The sequence below is a fragment of the Phlebotomus papatasi genome, chromosome 1 (genome assembly GCF_024763615.1).
Source record: "Phlebotomus papatasi isolate M1 chromosome 1, Ppap_2.1, whole genome shotgun sequence".
In the NCBI taxonomy this organism is placed as follows: Eukaryota; Metazoa; Arthropoda; class Insecta; order Diptera; family Psychodidae; genus Phlebotomus; species Phlebotomus papatasi.
Window position 1 is genome coordinate 17,987,820 of NC_077222.1, and position 25,485 is coordinate 18,013,304.

General features: G+C 34.5%; 5 protein-coding genes across 6 annotated transcripts; 1 reads left to right on the plus strand and 4 right to left on the minus strand.

The window, feature by feature from the left end:
* Positions 1–1,771: 1,771 nt before the first annotated feature.
* On the minus strand, positions 1,772–3,229 carry LOC129798067 (L-dopachrome tautomerase yellow-f2-like). The gene has a single exon (XM_055841034.1). The coding sequence runs from the start codon at positions 3,218–3,220 to the stop codon at positions 1,991–1,993; it is 1,230 nt and encodes a 409-aa protein (XP_055697009.1). The 5' UTR covers positions 3,221–3,229; the 3' UTR covers positions 1,772–1,990.
* A 427-nt stretch (positions 3,230–3,656) lies between these two features.
* On the minus strand, positions 3,657–5,444 carry LOC129798045 (L-dopachrome tautomerase yellow-f-like). Its single transcript, XM_055840996.1, has 2 exons — positions 5,298–5,444; positions 3,657–5,237 (listed from the first exon to the last, which is right to left on the minus strand). The coding sequence occupies exons 1-2, from the start codon at positions 5,428–5,430 to the stop codon at positions 3,901–3,903; spliced, it is 1,470 nt and encodes a 489-aa protein (XP_055696971.1). The 5' UTR covers positions 5,431–5,444; the 3' UTR covers positions 3,657–3,900.
* Positions 5,445–11,636: 6,192 nt separating this feature from the next.
* On the minus strand, positions 11,637–13,059 carry LOC129799512 (L-dopachrome tautomerase yellow-f-like). Its single transcript, XM_055843463.1, has 2 exons — positions 13,014–13,059; positions 11,637–12,952 (listed from the first exon to the last, which is right to left on the minus strand). The coding sequence occupies exons 1-2, from the start codon at positions 13,057–13,059 to the stop codon at positions 11,637–11,639; spliced, it is 1,362 nt and encodes a 453-aa protein (XP_055699438.1).
* Positions 13,060–18,469: 5,410 nt separating this feature from the next.
* Positions 18,470–19,951, plus strand: LOC129798076 (probable cardiolipin synthase (CMP-forming)). 2 transcript variants are annotated; one of them, XM_055841046.1, is made up of 5 exons: positions 18,470–18,635; positions 18,709–19,224; positions 19,288–19,503; positions 19,562–19,697; positions 19,765–19,951. In XM_055841046.1, exons 2-5 carry the CDS (start codon positions 18,733–18,735, stop codon positions 19,881–19,883), a joined length of 963 nt encoding a protein of 320 aa, XP_055697021.1. In that variant the 5' UTR covers positions 18,470–18,635; positions 18,709–18,732; the 3' UTR covers positions 19,884–19,951. The 2 variants fall into 2 exon arrangements, with proteins under 2 accessions (XP_055697021.1, XP_055697020.1); XM_055841045.1 differs by having other exon boundaries at positions 18,470–19,224.
* On the minus strand, positions 19,895–25,477 carry LOC129798075 (complex I intermediate-associated protein 30, mitochondrial). The gene is made up of 2 exons (XM_055841043.1): positions 24,640–25,477; positions 19,895–20,211 (listed from the first exon to the last, which is right to left on the minus strand). The coding sequence occupies exons 1-2, from the start codon at positions 25,372–25,374 to the stop codon at positions 19,981–19,983; spliced, it is 966 nt and encodes a 321-aa protein (XP_055697018.1). The 5' UTR covers positions 25,375–25,477; the 3' UTR covers positions 19,895–19,980.
* Positions 25,478–25,485: the final 8 nt, after the last annotated feature.

Genomic DNA, 25,485 nt, shown 5'->3' on the forward strand with positions numbered 1-25,485 from the left:
CACTATGCCGAAATTTGGCACACTTACCCTAAATAGTAAAATAAAGAAAAGGAAATTTGTATAATTATGTTAGATATTCATATTGTTCATAAGAAATATCACATACAGTTCCCTTTATTGCTTCGGATGCTTTCACACGATAAAATCTTGAGTTCACTTCGGATATATCAAGAAGATCATCACTATTGTATAAAACTGGAATATTATTAGTGAGGAACCCAAGATAACCGTCCGAATCTAAAAATATGTTTCCGTAGAACACAGATTCACTTGCTTCATATACTAGTCCAATTGTATCCGGATTTAGAGGTAGCTGAGTATTCCAACAGCGAATTCTGTTAGATTCCATCTCGCTAAAGAAGATCACACCTGTTGATGAGTCAAATACTTGTTTGAAGTTCATTGACTTGCATCCTCGATATCCAATTAGTGTATCAGAATTGGTTTTATACGAGTCTTTCTTAGAGTTTTGTAAAAGCTTGGTTGAAACGACATATTCTGCCAAACTCGATCCAGGAGCGTAGTAAGCATTCCTATATCCGTGCTTGTCTGGCCAACCTAACGCCACATTCATTATTCCAAGTGGAATAAAATAGCTTGCCTCTTTGAAGTTTAAATTTGCTTCAGCGGTAATTGGTTTCATTGATGGGTTAGAATATCTCCAGAAATCGTCTTTTTTATAGTCATAGATAATGACAATGCTATCAAAGGGATTTGTGATATACAGCAACACGTCATCACAAGAACCTTTAGGCTTGTAATCGAAACTAATAAATATGAAACCAAGAGCATTTGTCCAGAGATGACTGGGTATTTCTACCCGACGAATTACTGGGAAATTCCGATTATAGCAACCACTGGAAGGCAAATCAAAGACAATAATGGCTGGATTTTGCACTGTGTATGATTCAGTTGCTGAATAGCGTAATATTCCAGTATCCAAAACAAAAAGACGATCGCATTGATTATCCACATTCGGAAAATATATTGAGATAATTGAGAAATCTTCACTGTTGTGATAGTAATTATATGGACGTTTGTAATATCCTTTTCTGCTTGTATCCACTTCAGTATGACCGAAGAAATAATTGAAATATCCAGCTGAGTAATTGTGATTCTCATTCAGAAGATCCCGACTATCATAATACGATTCTCCGTAAAATTCTGGTTTCAATGTATTCTTTTCGTAGTTAGGAAATCCCCAAAGATAGGGGCTGGTTCCTGGATCATAATCATCAATACAGAAAGCATTGAGAGTGGATGGAACTCCAGGACGTAGACGTTCTACTGTTGTTATCATCAATCTACTTCGAGAGTGATATTCAATTCCAGTGATATCATTGGCGACAGGGTCGTGATAAGGATATTTTCCAATAAGAGTGTCGTCTGCAAAATGTCCTTTGTGTTAAAACTATCAAGATAATACAAGTCCTTATTAAATTATCATACCGGAGTAAGGTAGATTTTCGTAGAGCACTTCACGCCAGTAATAAACATTTTCCACATTGTTCTTATAAGCCTTTACAAAGTAAAAACTTACAAGAATTGTAAGTAACAATAATCCAACACTCTTCTTCATTTTAAAGACACAAAAAGACTGACTTTCAGCGAGTTATGTTCTTGGTTTTATACTCACAGACTCCAAAAAATCCCGTGTGTCTAAAAAATTGAGTGTTGCCATAAATAACAACATCACTAAAATTCTTGTAAAGTGCCAATAAAATTTGCATTTCCAAGTCAAGAACTTCTCGAAGAAAAAAAACATAATACATTTCTTTTTTTGGTATTTTATTTACTAATGGTGTGACAATTTATTTCGGTTATCAGTTTTAGATATACCAATTTAATTTTTTCAAGTATAATTTTACAATTTGTAGATAAAGATTTATTTGTAATTAATTAATTTTTCCAAATGAATTTAAAATTAAAAATGGGTTTTTCGAGAAATAAAACTGTCTAAGAAAACACAGTTTGCCTAAGACCAGTTGTATCAATAATATTGATAAGAAATATCACACACAGTTCCTTTTATTGCTTCAGATGGTTTCACACGAAAAACTCTTGAGTTCACTTCGGATATATCAAGAAGGTCACCACTATTAAATATAATTGGAAGTTGGTTAGTAAAGAACCACAAATTTCCTTCAGAATCCAAAGACATATCTCCAAAGAATACAGATTCATCTGACTCATAAACTATTCCAATTGTATCTGGATTGAGAGGCAGCTGAGTATTCCAGCACCGAATTCTATTCGACTGCATTTCACCAAAGAAGATCACACCTGTATTTGGGTCAAAGACTTGTTTGTAGTTTTCGGAGTTGCATCCTCGATATCCAATAAATGTAAATTCACTAGAATCGTATTTGTTAAACACTCCCTTAGAATCCTGGAGTACTTTTGTAGAAACGACATATTCTGCCAAACTCGATCCAGGAGCGTAATAAGCATTCCTATATCCATGCTTGTCTGGCCATCCAAGGGCTACATTAATTATTCCGATTGGGATTACATAACTAACCCCTCTGTATGTTAGCGTTGCTTCAGCGGTAATTGGCTTCATTGATGGATCCGAAATAGACCAGAAATCACCCTTTTTGTAGTCATAGACAATGATATTGCTATCAAAGATATTTGTGATATAAAGGAGCACGTCATCACAAGAACCTTTAGGCTTGTAATCAAAACTAATAAATGTGAAACCAAAAGCAATTGTCCAGAGATGACTGGGAATTTCTACCCGACGAATTACTGGGAAGTTTCGATCATAACAACCATTGAAAGGCAAATCAAAGACAATAATAGCTGGATTTTGAACTGTGTATAATTCGGTTGCTGAATAGCGTAATACTCCAGTATCCAGAACAAAAAGACGATCGCATTGATTATCCACATTTGGAAAATATGTTGAGATAATTGAGAAATCTTGAGTGTTTTGATAATAATTGTATGGACGTTTGTAATATCCTTTTCTACTTGTATCCACTTCAGTATGTCCGAAGAAATAATTAAAATATCCAGCTGAGTAATTGTGATTCTTGTTCAAAAGATTTCGACTATCATAAAAGGAATCTCTGTAAAATTCTGGTTTCAGTGTGTTTTTTTCGTAATCAGGAAAACCCCAAATATAAGGACTAGTTCCTTTGTCATAATCAGCAACACAAAAAGCATTGAGAGTTGACGGAATTCCAGGACGAATTCGTCCTACTGTTGTGACCATTAATCCACTTTTTGCATGGTATTCAATTCCAGTGATGTCGTTATTACCAGGTATACGGTAGGGATATTTTCCAATTAGGGTATAATCTGCAAAAGATATGCCTTTCAGTATCAATTTGTTAATGCTTTCCAAATTATATTATACCGGAGTAAGGTTGATTCTCATAAAGCACTTCACGCCAGTAATAGACATTTTCTACTTCGCTTTGATATCCACTAACTAAGCAAAAGCACCCAAAAAGTGCAAAAAATACACAAAAAACACTGTTCTTCATTTTAAAGTTTCAAGCAGACTGATCTTTAGGTGAATGTTCTCTTGCTTTTATACTCCAAAGTTTTGTATAATTTGAATAAAATTCTAACAAATATCACCCAGATAGATTTTTTTTTATTTTATGTACAATTTTAGCATACAAGAAAACTCTCAAATTACCAATAAAATTTGCATTTTTGAGACAAGAAATGCTGAATACTATCAAAGAATACCAAACATAGATTTTCTTTTTTTATTTTCTTTATTCAAATATATCTGTCTATTTCACATATTTTTGTATTCTTGTATCTTATATATAAGTTTAAAAAATGTTCCTCAGATCTTTCTTAACATACGCCTTTGCATGTATTTGCATATTAATGAATCACCATCCTTCGCATATATTTAGGATAAAACGAATTTTAAATTTAAAGAGATATCAAATACTTCTCTTTCTTCTGTTTTCTAGAGGATTGATTAGAAATATCACACACTGTCCCTTTGATAGCTTCGGACGCTTTTACACGGAAAATTTTTGTATTGATTTCAGATATGTTAAGAAGATCTTCGGTCAAAAACATAAAAGGAAGTTGATTAGTAAGAAACCATAGGTATCCATCACAATTTAATGACAAATCTGCAAAGAATACTGATTCACTTGCTTCATAAATTACTCCAATATTATCCGGATTGAGAGGCAATTGCGTATTCCAGCATTGAATTTTATTCGATTCCATTCCGCCAAAGAAGATCACACCAGTAAAAATATCAAATACTTGTTTTAAGTCCGTTGCCTTACATCCTCGGTATCCAAGGGCTTTGAATTTTTTGGGATTTTCTTTATAAACAGCATTCCTGTAATCCCTCAAGTATTTTGTTGACACAACATATTCTACCGAACTTGAAGCAGGATTGTAGTAAGCATTTCTATAACCATATTTATCTGGCCATCCAAGGGCCAAGTTCGATATTCCAAGTGGAATTAAGTAACTATCGTCTTTAAAGTTGAGAGTTGATTCAGCTAATATTGGCTTCATAGATGAATCGGTAAATGACCAGAATTTGTCTAGTCTATAGTCGTAAACTACTAAGCTATTGTCGAATATATTTGAAATGTAAAGATAGACATCATCACAAGAACCCTTAGTCTGGTAATCCACAGTTATAAAACCAAAGCCGATAGAAATAGTCCAAAGATGACTGGGAATTTCCACACGTCGGATTACCGGAAAATTTCTATTTTCGCAACCATCAGATGGTAAATCAAAAACAATAATTGCTGGATTTTGAACAAAGTAAACTTCAGATGCTCCATAGCGAAGACTTCCTGTGTCCACAACATAAAGTCGGTTACACCGATTGTCTACAGTTGGGAAATACGTTGAGATAATGGTAAAATCGTTCTGATTAGTAATTTGAGGACGCTTGTTAACTTTTCTTCTGCGTGGATCATCGTATTCTGTATCCTCGAAGAAATGGTGAAAGTATCCGGCTGAGTAATTTGAATTCCTGGATACAAACTTACGACTGTTACCGTAAAATTCTGCCTTTAAAGTATTTTTTTCATAATCTGGAAATCCCCAAAGATAGGGGCTGGTTCCTTTGTCGTAATCAGCAACACAGAAAGCATTGAGGGTTGACGGAACTCCAGGACGAATTCGTCCCACTGCCGCGATCATTAATCCACTCTGAGTGTGATACTGAATTCCATTGACGTCATTTTGAGCGGGAATGTAATAGTGATATTTTCCGATCAATGTATTCGCTACAAAAAGATATTATCTATTGCGATGTCTAGAAAGCTTTTAAAGAGTATTTCATATACCAGGATAAGGAAGGTTCTCAAAGAGAATTTTTTTCCAGTAATAAACACTTTGTACTCCTCCATTCTTAATTCCTCCAGAAACACAGAAGCACGCAAAAAGTGCCAAAAATATTAAGGAAACACTCTTCATCATTCTTAAGACATATAAAGACTGACTTTTTCCAGCATGTTTCCTTTCTTTTATACTCTAGTCAGAGATCGTTTCGGTGAGTTTTATGTCCAATGAACTTACCACATTCGTGAAAATCAACCTCCGATGAATACGTTAGTGAAGTATATATGCTTTATCAATATAAAACTCCAAAAATTTGCATTTTATTCGCTAAAATTTATATACAGAAAGAATATCCGAATCAGAAAATATAAAACACTATGCACACCCCAATAAAATCGCCAAATTCTGACAATACTACCACTCTTTTAATCAGAAGCCATATTATAAATACAAACACATAATACTCTATTTCTTTCGATTTAAAACTGGTTTATTCCGAGTATATACTTGCTTTTGGTTCTTAAGAACTTTCATGGAGAATGCGTACTTAAACCAACTAGATCCAAGAACATCCAGGACTATAGTAACCATTTTTATTGTCTATTTTATCATCTGGCCACCCTAGAACAACATCTGTTACTAGATAATAGGGGATAGTACCCATGCTTCGTACGATCTCAAGCTTCGTAATGACTAAATTTTTCCTTAGTTTCTCAATAAATTTGACTGAAATTTAGAAACATAACATTAGAAAACATTCCTCTTCTTTTCAGATGTGTTTACGCATAATAAGTCATCAATATTTGATATTAAAAGAAATACCAAAAATTAATCTTACTTCACATTTTTAGTGGAACGGTTAGACATATCACATACAGTCCCTTTGATAGCTTCGGATGCTTTTAAACGGAAAATTTTAGTGTTGATTTCAGATATGTTAAGAAGTTCGTCGGTCAAAAACATTATAGGAAGTTGATTGGTAATGAACCATAAGTAACCATCACAATTTATAAACATATCTACAAAAAATACGGATTCACTTGCTTCATAAACTACACCAATATTATCCGGATTGAGAGGCAATTGTGTATTCCAGCATCGTATTTTATTCGATTCAATTTCACCAAAGAAGATCACACCAGTAAAGAGGTCAAAAACTTGTTTATAGTTCACTGCCTTGCAACCCCTATATCCAAGGGCCTTGAACTTTTTGGGATTATCTTTATAAACAGCATTCCTGTAATCCCTCAAGTATTTTGTTGACACAACATATTCCACTGAACTTGTTCCAGGACCATAATATGCATTTCGATAACCATATTTATCTGGCCACCCAAGTGCCAAGTTCATTATTCCAATAGGAATATAGTAACTAACTTGTTTAAAGGCTACATTTGATTCAGCTAATATTGGCTTCATAGATGGGTCGGTAAATGACCAAAACTTGTCTAGTTTATAATCGTAAACCACTATGCTATTGTCGAAAACGTTTGCGATGTAAAGATAGACATCATCACAAGTTCCCTTGGTCTGGTAATCCACAGTTAAAAACGTGAAGCCGACAGATATAGTCCAAAGATGACTGGGCATTTCCACACGTCGGATTACCGGAAATTTTCTATTTTTACAACCATTAGAGGGTAAATCGAAAACTAAAATTGCTGGATTTTGAACAAAATAAGCTTCAGTTGCTCCGTAGCGAAGTGTTCCAGTATCCAAAACATAAAGACGATTGCATCGGTTGTCAACAGTAGGAAAATGCGTCGAGATAATAAAGAAATCATTTAAATTACTAATTTGGGGCTGCTTATTAACTTTTCTTCTGCTGAAATTATCGTATTCTGTATCCTTGATGAAATAGTTAAAGTATCCTGTTGAGTAATTTGAGGCTCTTGATAGAGGTGTACGACTATCACCGTAAAATTCTGCCTTTAAAGTATTTTTTTCATAGTTTGGAAATCCCCAAAGATAAGGACTAGTTCCTGGATCATAATCAGCAACACAGAATGCATTGAGAGTTGATGGAACTCCAGGACGAATTCGTCCTACTGTTGTGATCATTAATCCACTCTGAGTATGATACTGAATTCCATTGACGTCATTTTGAGCGGGAATGTAATAGGGATATTTTCCGATCAATGTGTTCGCTAAAAAATAAGATATTATCGATTGCGATATCTAGAAGAGTTTTACAAAAAGAGTAAGGTAGAGTAGTCTAATTCAGACGCTGCTCAAAATAGGAATTTTTCAAAATCCTATAGGGGGAGGTGAGGCACTTTTGAAAGTGGGATACCTTTGAAATTGGGATTTTTCACCTATTTTTAAATAAAATTAAGCCTTATCGTGATATAATTTAGCTAACCAAGCAAATTGAGAAGCTAAATTACATTATGATATGGCTTAGTCTCACTTAGTCCCACTTCCCCCTATAGGAATACATAACTTTTTCTTAGGGGGAAGTGGGGCACCTTTGAATTAGGGTGCCTTTGAAATAGGGCTTTTTCTCCTAAACGGATCTGAAACTCACTATCACACTTTTTAGCTACATGAAATAATTGTGAAGCTAAATTGTCTTATGATAAGCCTCAATTCCTTTTAAAAATATAGGAGAAAAAAGCTTAAATTTCGAAGATATCACATTGTAAAGGTGTCTCACTTCTCTCTAATAAACGCGGTTTTAAATTTTTACTATTTTATTATCCAATGTCACAATTTTATTAACTGATTCTTTGCACTCTCGAAAATCCATTCATATTGTTGAGCTTTAATAAAAAAGAACAAGAAAAAACATTTGGAGCAGGTTCTGAATTAGACCATTCTACCCTATTTTATATACCAGGATAAGGAAGGTTCTCAAAGAGAATTTTTTTCCAGTAATAAACACTTTGTACTCCTCCATTCTTAATTCCTCCAGAAACACAGAAGCACGCAAAAAGTGCCAAAAATATTAAGGAAACACTCTTCTTCATTCTTAAGACATATAAAGACTGACTTTTTGCAGCATGTTTCCTTTCTTTTATACTCCATCCTCTCAGCGACTCTTGTAATTCGCTGAGAGGATGGATTTTCAATCTCATTCATGTATTTCATAGTCTGTTGAATGCACTAATGAAACTTGTGCTTTATCAACAGAAAGCTTCAAAATTTGCATTTTATATGCACTAAAATTCCCAAACCAAATACATTTAGCAAACGCCCACCGGCCGCTTAAAAAAACTAAAACACTCAAATTCTGGTCTTACAATCTGTCGTCGCAAGTTCTATAAGGGAAGAGTACCAGCGATCGGCAGTTTTCCTCGGATCGTCAGCTTATTACCATATTTTTGCACCAATCTCCAATGATTTTTTAAAAATTATTAGCTACTTTTTACCATTTAACTCTCACAAGAATGCAGTGCATTAGTTCAAATTCAATTTACAAAACTATTTTTCCGTGAGGCACCTGATTAAATTTGTGACGATCCGAGGTACAGAGTGCTAAGTTGCAATTAAATCTATTTTTTAAAAAGTTATAGTAAAATTTTAAAATTCAAATGCACATTTATAGTTAAATGGATCACAAATAAACCGATTAGCATACAAAAAAAATACCAAAAAATATTTTGAGACTTGAATTTTCAACTGAATGTCGAGCATGTCTCTTAACATTCCGATTCGGGGTACTCTTCCCTTATAAACGCTTGACACATTCTTGATTTCAGAACAAAAACCAGTCAGTAGTAAGGTTGTTTTACCTTATGAAGGCATTGATTTTTCTACTTGAAATTTTGTTTATGAGCCATTTCAAGTAAAATTGTTGTAAAAACTCAAAAACTATAGGGTCGAAGGTTCACCTGGTCGGCAAGAAGCAGCTATTGTCAATTTCGTCAAAATATTGAAATTTAACCCATTCAGTCAATGTACTAGAAATACTTGAGAGAGAATGTTTTCATATTTTGGAATTATTTTCTTACAGATTAATAGATGATTTTTTTGAAAATAAAAAAATTATCTATTATGGGGGAGCAGGGAGCCGCTCTCAAACACACGTATTAACGGTTACTGAATTTAAATTATTTACATTAATTAATTACAAACTCTTTTGATTTAGCTAGAATAACTATCCAAGAACACAAATTGGCAATCAGAATTCAAATCAGGATAGAAGATAAAGGCCAATTTTAACAAATTCGACGGGATGTCGAATTTTCCGTCCGCCATTTTGAGCAAAAATTTTGCATGACTCTCCGCGAAGCAAGAATAGAACAACAAAATGTATTTCCATCTTGGTCGGACTATTTTTTCCAAGTACAGTAGACTCTCGCAAATTCGGCTCTTTTAAGATCGGGCTACTTTTTAATTCGGGCAGCGGTTACATTTGAAAAAAGTTTGTTGTCATTTTTCAAGTTTGATTATGATTATCAAATGAATCAAATATGCTCAAATTTAGCATGGTTTGTCTTAGTTTTGATGTGATTTTGCATTATTGAGGGATTTTCATGCAATTTACGATATATATCAGTGTGTAAACTCAATATCTATATGCACATGTCGCCCGAATTTCTGTCTAATTCGGCTGACATTTCGGTCCTATATGCCCGAATTTGAGAGAGTCTACTGTAATTGAAGAACGAAAGTTACTAAAAATCTATTCTCGACACCAATTCGGATATCAATTGCCCAGAAATAAATCGTCTAAAATCACTCAATTTGCGTATGATGTATAATACGATGGTAAGGAATGGGTTTATTATTGTATCTATCAAAATACAAATAATATGACGTTTTTTTATTAAACTTCCCTATTCTATAAGGATGAATGTTCAAATTTCATATCCCAAATTATACAAAATAGGGTGTCTATCTATAATTCAAGATATGATTTCTTAAAGTGCCATATTTCCTTCAACCCTAGTGAAAATTAATAAATCTATATGAAGTATGTCTTTTAATTTGGATTATGAAAAGAAAGAGTTTTCAGATAATGTCTTTAATTAATCTTTCTTTAGAATTTTTATTTTATTCCTGCAAAAATTAAAAAAAAAGGTTTGCATTATAATATTTCTTTTCAAAACGTTGAACAATTTCATAAAATCCTTTTTAATATTGAAGTAATTCGATTTTGTACGATCTGGTGGAGTGCAATATCTGGTTTTTTCATTTATTTTTTTTTTTTTTTTTGTAAAAGTGTAACCATATTGTTGAAAACGTTTTGTAGACTTGATGAAAGGGATCGTATTCCCGAAACATTGTAGCGAATAAAAATTGAAAGAAAGCGAAAAAGGTATTAATCCGTGTTCACCAGACGAAGTGGATATCTGTCATTTTGTTTTCTAATAATCCGAATATTTAATAAAGCGCACACTGTACTTCGAAAACTGTTAGAATTCATTTCTATATAGCACTGTTTTAAGAATGTCACAAACTAACAGCACATTTCAAATTGCCTAAGAATTGTAGGTTAGTTTAAAAATATGAAAAACTGTATTTTTTTCTTAATTTATCTTACCTAAATAAATTTTAAAATAAAAAAAATAGGGTAAGAGGGGACTCATATTAAGAAACCCTTACCAAATGTCCGAGAAACGCTTGGCGAAACCCGTGAAACCCAAAATAATTAGAAACGTGAAACTCGAGAAACCTGAAACCCTTGTCAGTAAAAATGGGAATGAGCTATCCCTTGCCTCCCTTATACGGGCTTAAGACCTAAGGCTTAGCTATCTGGCTTAACTCTTCTAATTCCTCATCAAGCATGATTTTTTAGGAAATTGTTGTTTAGGATTGAATATTAAGGGCAAATGATTCATTAGATTTTGAAAAATTAATAAAATTGCTTGTTTATTAAGATTTTTGAGACATTAGGGAACTGGGCTTGGCCTCCAGTCTGAAGCCGGCATTATACGGGCTTCATACCTGTGGTTTAGCTATATGACTTAACTACCCTAATTTTTTGTCAATTACGATTTTTTGGAAAAATTTAACTTAGGATTGAACTATTAAGAACAAATGACCTACTAGGCTCACGAAAAGCAATAAAATTGATCGCAATTTAGGATTTTGAGACATACGGGAACTGGGATAAACCTCTAGTCTGAAGCCGGCCTTATAATAGGATCTTAAAAGAATATTTTAAATCCTGTCTTACGAACATTCAACTAAACTGTTTTTTGTGATTCTTTATAAGAATCACGTAAGGATATTAAAAATGTACACCCTGTTGACATGAATTCGATCGAAAATGTTTGACTAACTCACTGAATTACAATTGCACTTTATTAAACATTAATATTGTAGTCAATAATTTTAAAATACTATTTTCGAAATTCAATTTCAATCACATTACTAACATTACTACCTTTTGAAAATCAATGAATGGACTTGAAATCATCAGAAACATCGCAAACAGTTCCTTCAATGGCTTCTGATGCCTTTACACGAAACGTTCTAGAGTTGATGTCATTTATATTTAGTTGCTTATCATCAGTGAGATAGATGAGCGGTAGGTGACTGGAATGGAACCAGAGGTATCCCTCTGCATCCATATTAATCTCCGACACAAATTGTAGAGCATCCGATTCATAAATTACACCGATTGTATCAGGATTGAAGTGTCGTTGGGTATTCCAGCAGAGTATCTTCTTTGATTGCATCTGTCCAAAGAAGATTACTCCCGTAGATGGATCGATAGTTTGATGAAAGTTCTGAGTATCACATCCACGAAAGCCAATGAGATTGAATTCTTCCGAATTATTCCTGTATGCTCGCCTGGGATTCTTTAGAAGTTTCGTAGAAACTACGTACTCCGACGTACTAGATCCAGGACTGTAGTAAGCATTTCTATTACCTACCTTATCCGGCCATCCTAGAACAACATCTGTTATTCCTAATTGTACTTCGTATTGTATGTTTGGGTGGAAAATCAGACTTGATTCTGCGAGAATAGGTCTCATCGACGGATCCTTAAAGGACCAGAAACTACCACGTTTGTAATCATACACAGTAAGACTGTGATCAAATAAATTTGGAATGTAGAGAAGAAGATCTTCGCAGGAACCTGTCTTTGAATAATCAAGTGTGATGAAAGAAAAACCGGCTGGATCATTCCAGAGATATTTAGGTATTTCCACGCGTCGAATTAGTGGGAATCTTCTTTGATCGCAACCATTTGAGGGTAAATCAAAGACCACTATTGCTGGGTCCTGAACATCATAGATCAGGGATGGTCCATAACGAAGTACTCCAGTATCAATGATGAACAAACGATTGCAATGATTATCGACAATAGGACGATATGTATTGATGATGGAAAATTCTTCCAATTTGCGAATATCTTTATAGGTTTTCCCTTTTGAGTCCGCTTGATTCAGACCGACGAAGAAATGGTTGTAGTATCCAGCTGAATACTTTCGATCTTCAGTCGGTAGCTTTCGAATATCAATTGAGAATTCTCCATAAAATGATGCGTTCAGAGTGTTTTTTTCGTAGTTAGGAAAGCCCCATAGATGAGGACTATTTCCTTTTTCGTAATGAGCCACGCAGAAAGCATTGAGAGTGGAAGGAACTCCAGGTCGAAGACGACCTACACTTGTTAACATTAATCCACTCTTGGCATGATATCCTAATCCGATAACTTCATTATTTGAGGGAATATGGTATGGATACGGTCCGATATAATGATTGTCTGCGAAACACAAATCGGTCTTTAGCGGGCCACTATTCACACAAATATTAATACCCCTTACCTTTAAAAGGTAAGTCCTCGTAAATAATTTCTCGCCAGTAGTACATTTCTTCGACTTTATTATTTTTTAAACCGCCAATTCTGGAGAGACACCAAAAGAGTGTCCATAACACTTTTAAAATGATCTTCTTCATAGTTAAGACACCACTAAACTGTCTATTTTCACAATTTCCTTCCTGCTTTTATACCAACGGCTTCTAAACAGATGCCAGATTATAAATTGGACGCCAGTAATTCTATTCTAAACTTTACATCTATTCAAGCCTAAAATCTCCAAATTTGCATAATTGGTAGATTATTCTGATAATTTCAGTCATCAATCTTCTCAGTCTACACATTTTTTATTGATATAGTGAGGTGAGAATTTATGTCGTGTTAATAGTATTGTGGTAGGTCCAGATAATTTATGCAGAAAAAAATCTTTTTTTTACAATCATCAAAACACGTTTAATAATATTTCAACGTTTCTCATATTGTACAAAAAATGAAAACAAGCAAACGAAATGCTTCTTCTGGAGTAAGAAAATTAGCAAATAGGCAAATTTGTCATCTAACGTGGGTAAAGAGAATTAATTGAGCAAAAGAAAAGATAAAAATTTGTCAAAAGTTTGCTTCCCACACATTAATAGTAACCTAATATTTTTTTGTGTCGTTCTGAGAAACTCTGAAATTTCTGTACAAGATTTAAAAGTAAAGTTTTTGACCTGAGAAAATTATCTAAACTCTAAACATCCAACATCCAACTGATACAGGGGATCGGGATTTGCTTTGATCGTATGATTTATTGAACGTGTATTTAAATAAAACGTGTATAAATGCAAAGCAAAAACATGACGAAAGCACCTATTTGTCTTTCAATTTCAGGTGTTATTACGAAACAAATGCATAAAAATATTAATCCGAAAAAATGTTAAGAAAATCAAAAGAATCGATTTTATAAACGAAATTGACTATTTAAAATTTTTGTTGTGTGCTGAGGATCATGTGTGCTCGTTTGAGATCATCTGCAGCGGGTCATGTGCCGGGATCCATGGTAGTGTGCGTATTTAGTTGAACGTTATAGTTTTCCTTTTTAGAATCGTATACCAATTAACCTTGAAAGAATACTACGGAACGTACGTTTAAATACAAAATTTGTGTTACTTAGACTATGATACTTATACAACTTTATACCTTTTAAATGACAACTTTCTAACAAATTGAAGTCCAATTGCATAAGGCCCACCAAAAAATCAGGAATGATGACGATCCTCAGTGGTTAAACGGTTTAAACGTTAAAAAAAATTACTCGGGGTCCCGGGATTATGCACACACAATTATGCATATTTACCTACCACTGTGAGAGCTAATTTGTTAAATAATTTTTGAGATATAGTCATTCGAGGAGAGGGAACACCTTTTTTATATTCAATATTGCGGATACGTTTTGAATGTGAGACAAAAACGAATCTCACTGGTTTATCTGAAGACTCTAAATTTAAAATATCAATATTAGAAATGCCTAGATGAAAATAGTCACTTCTAAAAATAGGATTTAAAAATGTTGCATTTTGAGGTACTCAAAAGAAGTGAGGGTGAGATGGAACACCCCTGATTTTAGCAAAATATTTATAGTTTATTTTATTAATTTAGAATAGGAGGAGGGAAGTTATTTTAGACATGAACACTATTTCATTGAATTTATTGGACTTTTTTTTTTATTTTTTCAGTATATAAATGATTTATTTTGTGGAATATGTGGCTCATATACTTCGATGGCAATTTCTCTGAGTATATCAAGTCAGTCTTACCAAAAATTTAGAGAAAATAATTTCTAAGATTTATTTGAAAAGATTTTGAAGAACATTGACCAAAATTCACACCGAAAGTGTTGCCAAAACTATTAAGTTTCATCTCTCTTGAACCCCAAATACACGTATTCTTATGGCGAAATAAAAATTTTTGGCCATTTTTCAGACATCCAAAAAATTCAATTTCAATTTTCTCGTACAATTTTAAAGAGAAAGCTGTAACTTGGAGGTTTTCATTAGAATGTTGAAGGGCACAAATAGACCAAATTAGGTAGAGATAGAGATCGTGCATAGGGTGTAGGTAGGAGGCGAAGTGGTCCACCTCTCCCACTCTTCCAACTCTCCTCGAATGATCATAAATCCTCATATGTGCTTTTGTATAAGACCGCTAATACCGACTTTAGACCTAAGATATGTAGAACTTCCAAGAGGAAAAGATTCAGCCATTTTGAGAGGGTAATGAGCTCTGCATTTCTATAAGTATATGTGATTCTCTATAGAGAATCACTACTTGAATGTTTTGATTCAGATGTTGAGTAAATCACTCGGTCCTGTAGGAGAATTCTGTAACAGTATGACAATGTCACATGGCAAATTTAAAACTTTTCAAATAGTAAATTCAGAGGAAGTAATCGAATATTCGTTTCATATGGGTTACTAAGAGCTTCATAGATCCCTTAGTAATAGTCATTTGGTGAACACTTGATTTTAATGTTATTCTACACTCGAATTTAGCACGAAAAATTGTCATATGACTTTGTCATATTGATACAGAATTCCCCTAGATTGAAAGCCCTTAAAATTTATGGTGCCTTTGTTCAAATGTGATGCGTGAAAATATACCATTACATGTAATATGGACATGGATAATCTCTTTGAAAGTGCTCTACTGTTTCATATACAGCTTTGCCATCTGTGATCTGGGCTGTAAGCAAATCCCATCTTAAATTATATGTGTAGAGCATATAGCCTATTCGACACATGTCAACACAGTCGACGGCCGTACACCACCAATTCTAATCCTTTATTTCTTTGACATCCCCAACCCGTACTATCCTTATGGGTTCTGAAATGTTGCTTTAAGGCTCTTACTGTTAGGTAACTGTCCTCAGTCTTCAGAGAGTGAGCACCAGTCGCCGTGGACGGTTCACTCTCATGAAGTGAAAAATGCGTGGCACTTTAACTTCTTCAATTTCCCTTTATAATTATTTAGGTGCCCCCATGATGACATACATAGACATTCAGCCAATATCATGTAAATAACATCACTTTTGAATTTTCAAGAAGAGCCTTTATGCATCTCCTGCTGACAGGGCCGGATTTAGAAATGTGGAGGCCCAATGCCCATTTGTGGGGACCCCTAAAATCGCAACTTTAAAATTTTATAAAATATATATCGTTATTCAATGCTACAGGTAAATTTAAGCAACTTTAAGTTTACGTGAGACCTACGACTTTTCTTTTACTACTCGAATTATTAAATCTGTAAGCACCATATTACCTTGTGCTTAATTTATTTTTTCTTAATCTTTTATCTCTTAATACAATTCAAATATTCTTAACAATGTATTAAAGTTGAAGCAAATCAATGATTTGGAACACTTACAATGTAATTATTTTGTAAATGTACAAAAAGTAGCTAAATAAAATATTCTATAATATAATATAATTTACTACTCGAAACGACTCGAACTCTATCGAAAAAAATGGCAAACAGTACAATCCCTCGGTTTTTTGCCTATAATATGACAGTTGCAGATACAGGTGAAAGGCCCAAACGAGAACATTTCTCTAAAAAAAATTCTGGAACGTTTAAAATTAAAACGTAATGAGGAAAGCTTTAGCGAGATATTCCCTAATACTTCTTTGAAGGCGACATCGTACCTTCCTTTGAGAAAAGATGGTCAAAATTTTACCCAAAAAACCTTTAAAAGCATATTTTGAAGATTTTGAAAATTAGGTTTTGCACAAGAATTTGGTAAAAAAATTAAGTTTGCAAAACATGTAAAAAATACTATAATGTGATTTAAATTTTTGAGGTCAGGTATGGCCTCTACTCGACACATTGGGAGCAATTTTCTTAAAAAATTGCTTTTTTGAAGGAAATTGCCTGAAGCGCTGTAGGTGGAAACATCAGAATTCTGTTAAAAAAATGGAATTTTTTGATAAAAATTACTCCCAATGTGTAGAGGCCTTAATATTAGATGGCTTAAAATTGTAAATATTTAATTTATTTCCCATATTGAGATTCTAAAATCACGATTTCTCAAAATAAAAATTTGTTCAGTAAAGTTAAAAAAGTTTCAAATTACAATAAAAATGACTGGTTTGTAATCTCTTTTACTTAGAGTTGAATTGCAAAAAAATTGAATAATTTAAACCAATGTATGGTTAAAATACTGATCTTAAAGAGGCTCAGTGGATCCAATAGATAAAATTAAGTGTCTTAGGTGTCTTATAAACTTAAAAAAAAACGTATTTACAAATTTATTTAAGAGAGCTGTTCAAGGGAAAGGCCCCGTCAAAATTGTCTCTTTGCTACCCCCTATATCTGCCACTTGAATCAGACAACTTCAGTGAAATATAATATCATTGAAATTTTGAGTTATTTGAACTCTGATTCAAAACAGTTATCTAAGTATATTTAACAAAAATATAGAATACAAAAATATGCAAAAAAGAAATTTTAAAACCCGAGATCACAATGCATTTCTCTATAAGTTAGAGACCATTAAAAAACTTTATTAATGTGAGTAAATTACGCGAAACTACTTTTGGGATTGAGCACTTTGTTTTATTTGTTTTTTCTTGTTGTATTTAGCGATTCTTAACAATATTATGAATAAAATAACGATTTTGAGTGGGGCCCTTAGGACGAAAAAAAGGAAAACCTTTTCCAAAATGCAAGCCGTTTCAACATTTTTTTTTAAATTTTTGTATATTAAATGCTAATCGATGATCGTTAATACTTAAAGCAGGTTAAACTGTAGTTTTTTTTGGAATAATTTTTATTTTGTGGCCATTGTGACTATAGTAAACTTCTTAAATGTGGAGACCCTTAAAATGTGGGGGCCCGGTGCCATAGCCTTGGGGAACCCACCTAAATCCGGCACTGCCTGCTGTTAGTTATGTAGTTCCTTAAGAACAATGTTGAATTGATCATTCTTTGTTTCCTTGCGTACCCCTATCAGAAGTTCTGGTTCTATGAAAGTCCTTTTCCTATCGAGTTTCAATAGCCTGTTCGCAATCTTATTTCCCAGGCTATCTGTGTGCCCTTGTGACCCAGAACAAAATAATTCGTTCTTTCGTTGAAAGGGATTACTAAGGTAAATGTTCTTTTAGACATATGGATAGCTCAATTATAGGATCTTGCGGATAAAACATCCATTGTAAAACTGCTTGCTAAAGAGGTTTGTTTAGGACTCAAAAATGAGAGAGGACCATGTCAGTTTTCTTCGGCTCAAAAGACAAAAAATGATATTGAACACACAGGCAATCTGTCATATTTACTATTGCACAGATTGCACACGTTGTAAAATTGTGTATCAATTATTTTTCACGTAATTTATCTTTCTGAGTGATGATTTTTGGCATTTTTGCCAAATGAAGCGCGGTATCCGGAAGTCAGAGAAAATTAATGCCCACTCGCACTTGTGACAAACTTCACACCGTATCGAAGTGGGCATTGTTGCGTCCATGTTGAAAATGCGTGTTTACAGAAAAAATCCGAGGGGTGGATAAAGCGGCGTGACGAGAAAATAAATTCATTTATCGACTGTTATATAAATAGCTAAATGTGAAAACAAGTAAAAAATCAAAATATCTGCTTAATGGTGAAGACAAGTGTGAAAAAAGTGCCGTGTGACGTTGTGAGATAAGAAAAATTTTGCTGTGTTTTTGTTTTAGGATGTCTCTTGTTGACCTGCCAAAATGATGCGAATTCCCCAAAAAATTCCACAAATTTCCACATTTTGCCAAGTATGGGTGTCCAGTGTGGTGCGGAGAGGACCAAGTGCGTGCTGGTCCTTTCCACCTGGCACCAGATACAGTGTAACAACGTCCAAGCAGTGGTCAATTGCGAAATTCGCGGAGGAGGAGGAACTAAAGAAGAATCGGGGCAATGTGCACTTCCAGGAGATTCACAAAGCCATCAAGGGACGTGAGTTGATTAAGGATGTGCTGGAGCAGAAGAGGGAGATATTGTTGGAGCGAAAGAATGTGTTGGTGCAGGATTTGCGAGATCGCCGGACAAAGGTCCGGGAGAGAATGGAGGAAGTTATTGAGAAGGAAAATATTATGACGATTCCCAATCTTCTGTGCGTGATGCGTGGAGTTTTGGCACCCTATTTGGGCTATGTGATCATCCAGGAGGATTTTGCCTTTGCCATTGGATTACTTGTGGCTGCAGGAATCAGTGATTTGGTGAGTAATTTTGACAGGAGAATTCCTTTTGACTAGGAAGAATAATATTTCCGGAATTGGCAGCTGGATGGATTTATTGCTCGCAATTGGCCATCGCAAATGAGTAAAGCTGGGAGTTTTCTTGATCCCATGGCTGATAAGTTGCTGATGGGATCCTTGGTCATTTCCCTGAGCTACTGCAGCCTTCTGCCCATTTGGCTCACTGCCACAATTCTCTTCAGGGATGTTTTTCTAATCGGTGCTGGCTTCATTATTCGCTACAAGAGTCTTCCGCCACCGGTAATTTGTTTTTCAGAATGATCCTTATGCCTCCTCATGATTTTCCTGGTGCTTCCAGAAAACCCTGTCGAGGTACTTTGATGTAACTCATGCAACTGCCCAACTCGCTCCGACCTTCATCAGCAAAGTCAACACTGTTGTCCAACTGGTTGCCGTGGCCACGAGTCTTGGGGCTCCTGTTTGGGACTATGTCGGTGAGTATCTCTCAAAATCTTCCTGGAAAGGTCAGAAGAGAAAACCTGCAAGACATTTCCTTTGCAGATCACCCGATGCTCCATGGATTGTGGTATGTGACTGGAGCCACAACCGTTGCAGCAGCTGTGAGCTACCTAATGGCCAAGGATACCTACAAGATCTTCCGGAAGCGCCCCGGAAACTAATAAAACACGGATTTAGAGTTCTATTCTAGGAGTTGCTTGTAAATATATTCACACATTTTCTACACATATTCACAATCTTTTACTCATTTCCCCGATTCTACGTGCCCACAATGTACTTGTCCTGTTTGTACATTTCATAGGCGAACTTTTCCGTGTGCAATGGGTCAAATTCGCAGCCAATGTAGTCGATTTCTAGGCTGAAGGGTCCTTCGCAATCGTGCCGGGAATCAACGGTAAATCCTATTTGAGTGACATGCTCCAGAGAAATGGGGCCCTGCTTGTCCTGGACACGTCCCTTAGAGCCTAGGAAGAACTTCGAGAAGGGCACCTGAAAAACGAATGAAAAGTTTTATCTCAACTTTATTAGAGCAATTTTCCCTATGGCCTTCTAAAGTTCGGTTTTCCTCTAAAGTCAGAAAAGGTGCTTTTTTTTCTGACCCCTAATTTTTGACTCTCTCGTCCTTAAAGCGATAAGGACCTTGACAGACCTGAGGATTAGCCGAGAGACGGCTTAGCATAATTATGTTTGAAATAATGGTTAAATTTCATTTCCATCATTTTTCACTAAGTCGTCTCTCCGCTTAAATCGTAAGTGTGTCTAGGCCATAAATAAAATTAATTAATACCGATCAAAACGGATTCAGTTTTGTTCGGGATTCCAAGACCTTTCAAACGGACCCAAAATTATCTCAATCGGTTGAGAAAAACGTCTACTAAGAACTGATTAATCCGTAACCTTGAAAAATCGTTAGAAGGAATGATTCAAGGTTATTTTTGTAAAACCCAGCACCAAATGCTTACCGAATTCAATTCAGCTGAAAACATTATGTATTTTCAACTGAATTCTGCCATGCTGCTCTGAATATGGATAGGAAAGTGAGCGTGTATGACAGCCTGCTGATGCGGTTTTGCGTTAGTGTGCGAGTTTTAGAATGTTCAGTTCTTTGCATGCGGGATGCTCCCACATTTTCTTAGTTTTTCGCTAATTTCTTAATTTTTTTAAAAAAAAATAACATTCAAATTAGTTAAAACAAGTAATTTTTTAATATATAGTGATGAAAAACTAATGAAAACAGCCCAAGAAATGGTTAAAATCTCTAAAAGAATAAACTTAAATCGTGATTAAATGTTGGAAAAGTAAACTGGTCTGGCTTAACTGGTCTGAAGCCGGTATTACCTTCTTAACTAACGTCTTAAAGAGTTAAGGACCTTGACAGACCTGAGGACTAGCCGAGAGACGGCTTAGCATAATAATGTTTAAAATAATGGATACATTTCATGTCCATCATTTTCCACTGTCTGTTTAAATCGTAAGTGTGTCTAGGGCATAAATAAAATTAACTAATACCGCTCAATCCCGATTCAGTTTTGTTCGGGATTCCAAGACCTTTCAAACGGACCCAAAATTATCTCAATCGGTTGAGAAAAACGCCTACTAAGAACTGATTAATCCGTAACCTTGAAAAATCGTTAGAAGGAATGATTCAATCGATTCAATATTAATTTTGTAAAACCCAGCACCAAATGCTAACCGATTTCAATTCAGCTTAAAATGTATGTATTTTCAGCTGAATTCTGCTAACCTTAAAACGACACTAATGAGGCAGTGTTATTTCCTTTCCGGTTAGCACTTTTTGTTTGAAAACTGCTGGCCGATCGAAATATTTTTGCTGAACGACTCAGCAAAAATACGTACACTGAGAGAAATACGAAAAAGTCAAAATAACATTCCGGAAATGTTAATTTTACCCTGCAGTATTGATCCGAAATCTGTGTAAATATTATCCTTTTTATATGTATTATGGGTTAAAGTTACCCTTCCTCCATATTGATTTTACCCTTAAAAGGTGTAAAATTAACATTAAAAAATGTTGATATATTTTTACACCCAAAGTGTTAAAGTTATGACGAAAAAAAGGTAATCGCAGCCTCTTTTTTCTCAGGTTAGAAAGCATTATTTTTTCAGCTAACTGTGCTCGCTGGGAAGTTCTTTTCCCCTTTTAAGGTTATGTCCAGCATAACTCCACTTTGATACCTGAATCGACCTGAATTCTTAACTAAATAACTGTAAGTTGTGTAAGATAATTACGCTCAATCGTTCAATAATCAATAGAAATAACTTTATTGGGTAAGCGTAAGAGATATTTTTAAATGTGACTTAATTTATTGCAAATCATTCTTGTTTGACTTCCGGATGGACACAATTTGGAGAAATTCAATTTTAGGATTGAATATTAAGAACAAATTATACATTAGATTTTGAAAAATCAATAAAATTGCTCGGTTTTTAGATTTTTGAGATCTTCGTGAAATGAGGTAAACTGGTCTGAAGCCGGTATTACCTCCTTAACTAACATCTTAACTAAATTAAAAATGTCAATACCGAAATAGATCCAAGGTATTCTTAGAACTTAGAGATTAGTACGTAAAATTTGGCCGTTTCAGAGTAAAGTCAATTTATGCAAAAACCTTTTAGTGTAGTTCCTGATCCTAAAGTGTTATACGGGCTTCAGACCTAAGGCTGACCTTCTGTAATTTCTTATCAATCAAGATTTTTTAGAAAATTATCACTTATGGTGCTGGCACACCTTTTCAATTTAGTAAAAAATTCAATCGATTGAAATTTTACCTCTCGCTCTTTCAAACTGAAATCAGATACAGCTGTCTCTTTCTGTCAAATTAAATTTCAAATTGAAATTGAAAATGAAATTGAAATTTCAATTTTCATTTGACAGAAAGAGACAAACATATCTTATTTCAGTTTGAAAGAGTAAGAGGTAAAATTTCAATCGATTGAATTTCACTAAATTGAAAAGGTGTGCCAGCGCCATCAGTTTTCATTTGAGAGAAAGAGACAAACACATATCTGATTTCAGTTCGAAAGAGTAAGAAGTAAAATTTCAATCGATTGAATTTCACCCAATTGAAAAGGTGTGTCTGCGCCAATTATTAAGAAATTGTAAGAAAATCTAAATAAAATTTGTCGTGATGTTTGCAAGAATAAGTAGAGTAAGATAGTCTAAAAAACAATACATTTGAGAACAAAAAGGATGCGAATTTTGAGTTCATGAAATTTTCTCAACCTAAAAGATGTGGCAAAATTAATTAATTTAAATGAAATAAATTAAATAAACTTGTAATGTATTGCCTCGGATTTTGTTAGAATTTTTAAATCGGTAAAATTCTATGAAATCAAAATTCTTATTACTTTCTTTTTAAAACGTTTTGCATGTCTATCTCACTCTTTCGCATTCAAACTTGGATTGAACTAAATTGACTTTATTTTGACGTTCAAAAAAAAGAAAAATAAGTATCGACATTAGGCAAGACATTTGAGAGAGAAAACTGATATAACTTTGGTTTTGATTAAATTTTTCGGATCTAAAGGTGACATAAATCTATTTTCAAAATTATCAGATCGATTTTATTTTTTCGATTTTATTATAATCGGTAATCTTACGTATTTGCAATATTCCATTTTTTTTAAATAGCGTTCATAAATTATGGTCTATCAATTTTTGAAAAGCTCAAGGTCTAAGGTTCAGCATTATCGTACTTTGCGATTCGTTTCACTACTCGAACTAAATATTCAACCCTTTCCTAAAACTGCAAGTTACTTTCTATCACAGTTTTCTCCATTTTCTGGTTAATTATCTCTAAAGCAAGTGGATTCTGTAAGAGTGACAAAGTCATATGGTAAATTTAGAATTTTTATGTGGTAAATTTGGCAAAATTATTCGAAAATGTGACTCATATCAAGCATTGAGAAATTTGTAGAGCTGTAATGGCCATTCGATGCTCACCGAAGGTCCTCTTGTCCTGCTTCCAAATTTAACCACCAAAATTTGTCATATGACATTGTCATATTGTTACAGAATTCCCCTTTAGCAGGAGTTAACCCTCTAACGGGTAAGACCGCCTCCAGGCCGTCTTCACAAAAATCACATTTACAGCGACAATAAAGGTTTTATTTATTTAAAAGTGCTATAGTGTCCTCGGTAATAGTCTTATAAACATCTCTTGAAAGTTTGAACTCATTTTGACTCTTCGTTTTGTTGCTATTCCCAGTTTTGTGTGACAGGTCAGAGAAAAAGCAACAAAAAAAATTTGTTCAAAAAAACTCATTTCCAATTTCCATAAAAATACCGATTTAAAGTTATCTGACTAAAATAAATTTATTTTTTACTAAAAGATATGTCGTTCTACTTTGTATATTTTATTTAAAAAAATTGATAAAACTAAAAATGTGAATTTTAGAAGCAAAAAGAGTTTCAAAAAAAAAATTTATATTTTCTCACCTAGCGCCTAAACTAAAAGAGATAATGAAGAATGGATGGTTTTTTTCGACTTTATTGGATCATAATGACCAACGCACAATAACTTTTGTTTGTAAACATGTTTTTGACATTTCTATGGGAGTGAGTGAGACCTAGATCTAGTCATCTTGCTCACTCTCATAGGAAATCTTGAAAACATATTTACAAACAAAAGTTATTGTACGTTGAGCATAATGCTCACCGCACAATAATTTTCGTTTGTAAACATGTTTTCAAAATATTTGTGAGAGTGAGCGAAATGACTAGATCTAGATCTCACTCACTCTCATTAAAACGTCAAAAACATGTTTACTAAACAAAAGTTATTGTGCGTTGGGCATAATTATCCTAGAAAATATTGTTTTAGAACTTTTTTTCGCATGTTAAAGAAAACACCGTTAGAGGGTTAATTTTTAAACAGAATTTCTGTAAGATCTTACCCGAACGTGTTGCCAGTATGGTCCTCCTCTCGTGTACAGGGCAAAATGGTAGACATCATTCCAGAGTACATCGAAGTATCCTTCTGTGGCGATGTTGATCAGGTAGCTCCGTCCGTCTCCTCGGATTCTCATCACGAGCATATTGTAGGGATGCCAATCGTGGTAGGAATCGCGTTTGAAACTCTTCCTCGCACGCATACTGCTGATATTGGCATAGCCTGACCTCTTGATCTTCCCATCGATGGGTACCCTATTGCAGAGAGTCCCATGGAACAGTCCATATCCCGATGGACTGATATCAAAACTGGCTTTGCTGTAGCCTTCACTATGATCGGAATCTGTGGTGCACACCCACTTTTCTAGGTCTTTTGGTTGATGAAATTGAAATTTTACGTCCACTTCGCCTGGTCGATAGATGAGGATGGGATCAGACTCGAGTTTCTCTCGCACTTCTTGTTGCCAAAGGGCTATTTCTGTTTTTAGCTCTTTGAGTCCATCGAGGATCATTTGTTTCCGGGAGACACTGGCACGGGTGAAATTGTAGCCACCTTTGCGATCTTTTTCCCACCAACTCCGGGATATTGGCGAGGTGTGTAGGCATCGGGAGTTCTTCAATATAACCTCACTTTTTGCGGTGGGGCTTCTGCAGTTTGATGATAGTTGGTGGATTTGCGATCGACACTTGCGTACACTTTGAAATAAGACTTTGAGGATGCCATGGGGGCGTACTAGCATTCTGCTAGGGGTGAAAAGTGGCAGAAAATGGACTTTTTCCGGGTGGATACGGAGTGTTTTCTTTGCGGGGTAGAAAAGAAAACAGCTGGCCGTGTGGGCATTAATTGCATC

Bases quoted from the DNA above. Each gene is read 5' to 3' on its own strand.
- LOC129798045 (XM_055840996.1), bottom strand. From the start codon at position 5,430: ATGATGAAGAGTGTTTCCTTAATATTTTTGGCACTTTTTGCGTGCTTC. The intron at 5,238-5,297 runs GTATATGAAATA...ATCTTTTTGTAG, and splicing joins TGAGAACCTTCCTTATCCTG to CGAATACATTGATCGGAAAA.
- LOC129799512 (XM_055843463.1), bottom strand. From the start codon at position 13,059: ATGTACTACTGGCGAGAAATTATTTACGAGGACTTACCTTTTAAAG. The intron at 12,953-13,013 runs GTAAGGGGTATT...TGTGTTTCGCAG, and splicing joins CGAGGACTTACCTTTTAAAG to ACAATCATTATATCGGACCG.
- LOC129798067 (XM_055841034.1), bottom strand. From the start codon at position 3,220: ATGGTCACAACAGTAGGACGAATTCGTCCTGGAATTCCGTCAACTCTC.
- LOC129798076 (XM_055841045.1), top strand. From the start codon at position 18,733: ATGATGCGAATTCCCCAAAAAATTCCACAAATTTCCACATTTTGCCAA. The intron at 19,225-19,287 runs GTGAGTAATTTT...CGGAATTGGCAG, and splicing joins CTGCAGGAATCAGTGATTTG to CTGGATGGATTTATTGCTCG. The intron at 19,698-19,764 runs GTGAGTATCTCT...TTTCCTTTGCAG, and splicing joins TCCTGTTTGGGACTATGTCG to ATCACCCGATGCTCCATGGA.
- LOC129798075 (XM_055841043.1), bottom strand. From the start codon at position 25,374: ATGCTAGTACGCCCCCATGGCATCCTCAAAGTCTTATTTCAAAGTGTA. The intron at 20,212-24,639 runs GTAAGATCTTAC...TTCGTTTTTCAG, and splicing joins CATACTGGCAACACGTTCGG to GTGCCCTTCTCGAAGTTCTT.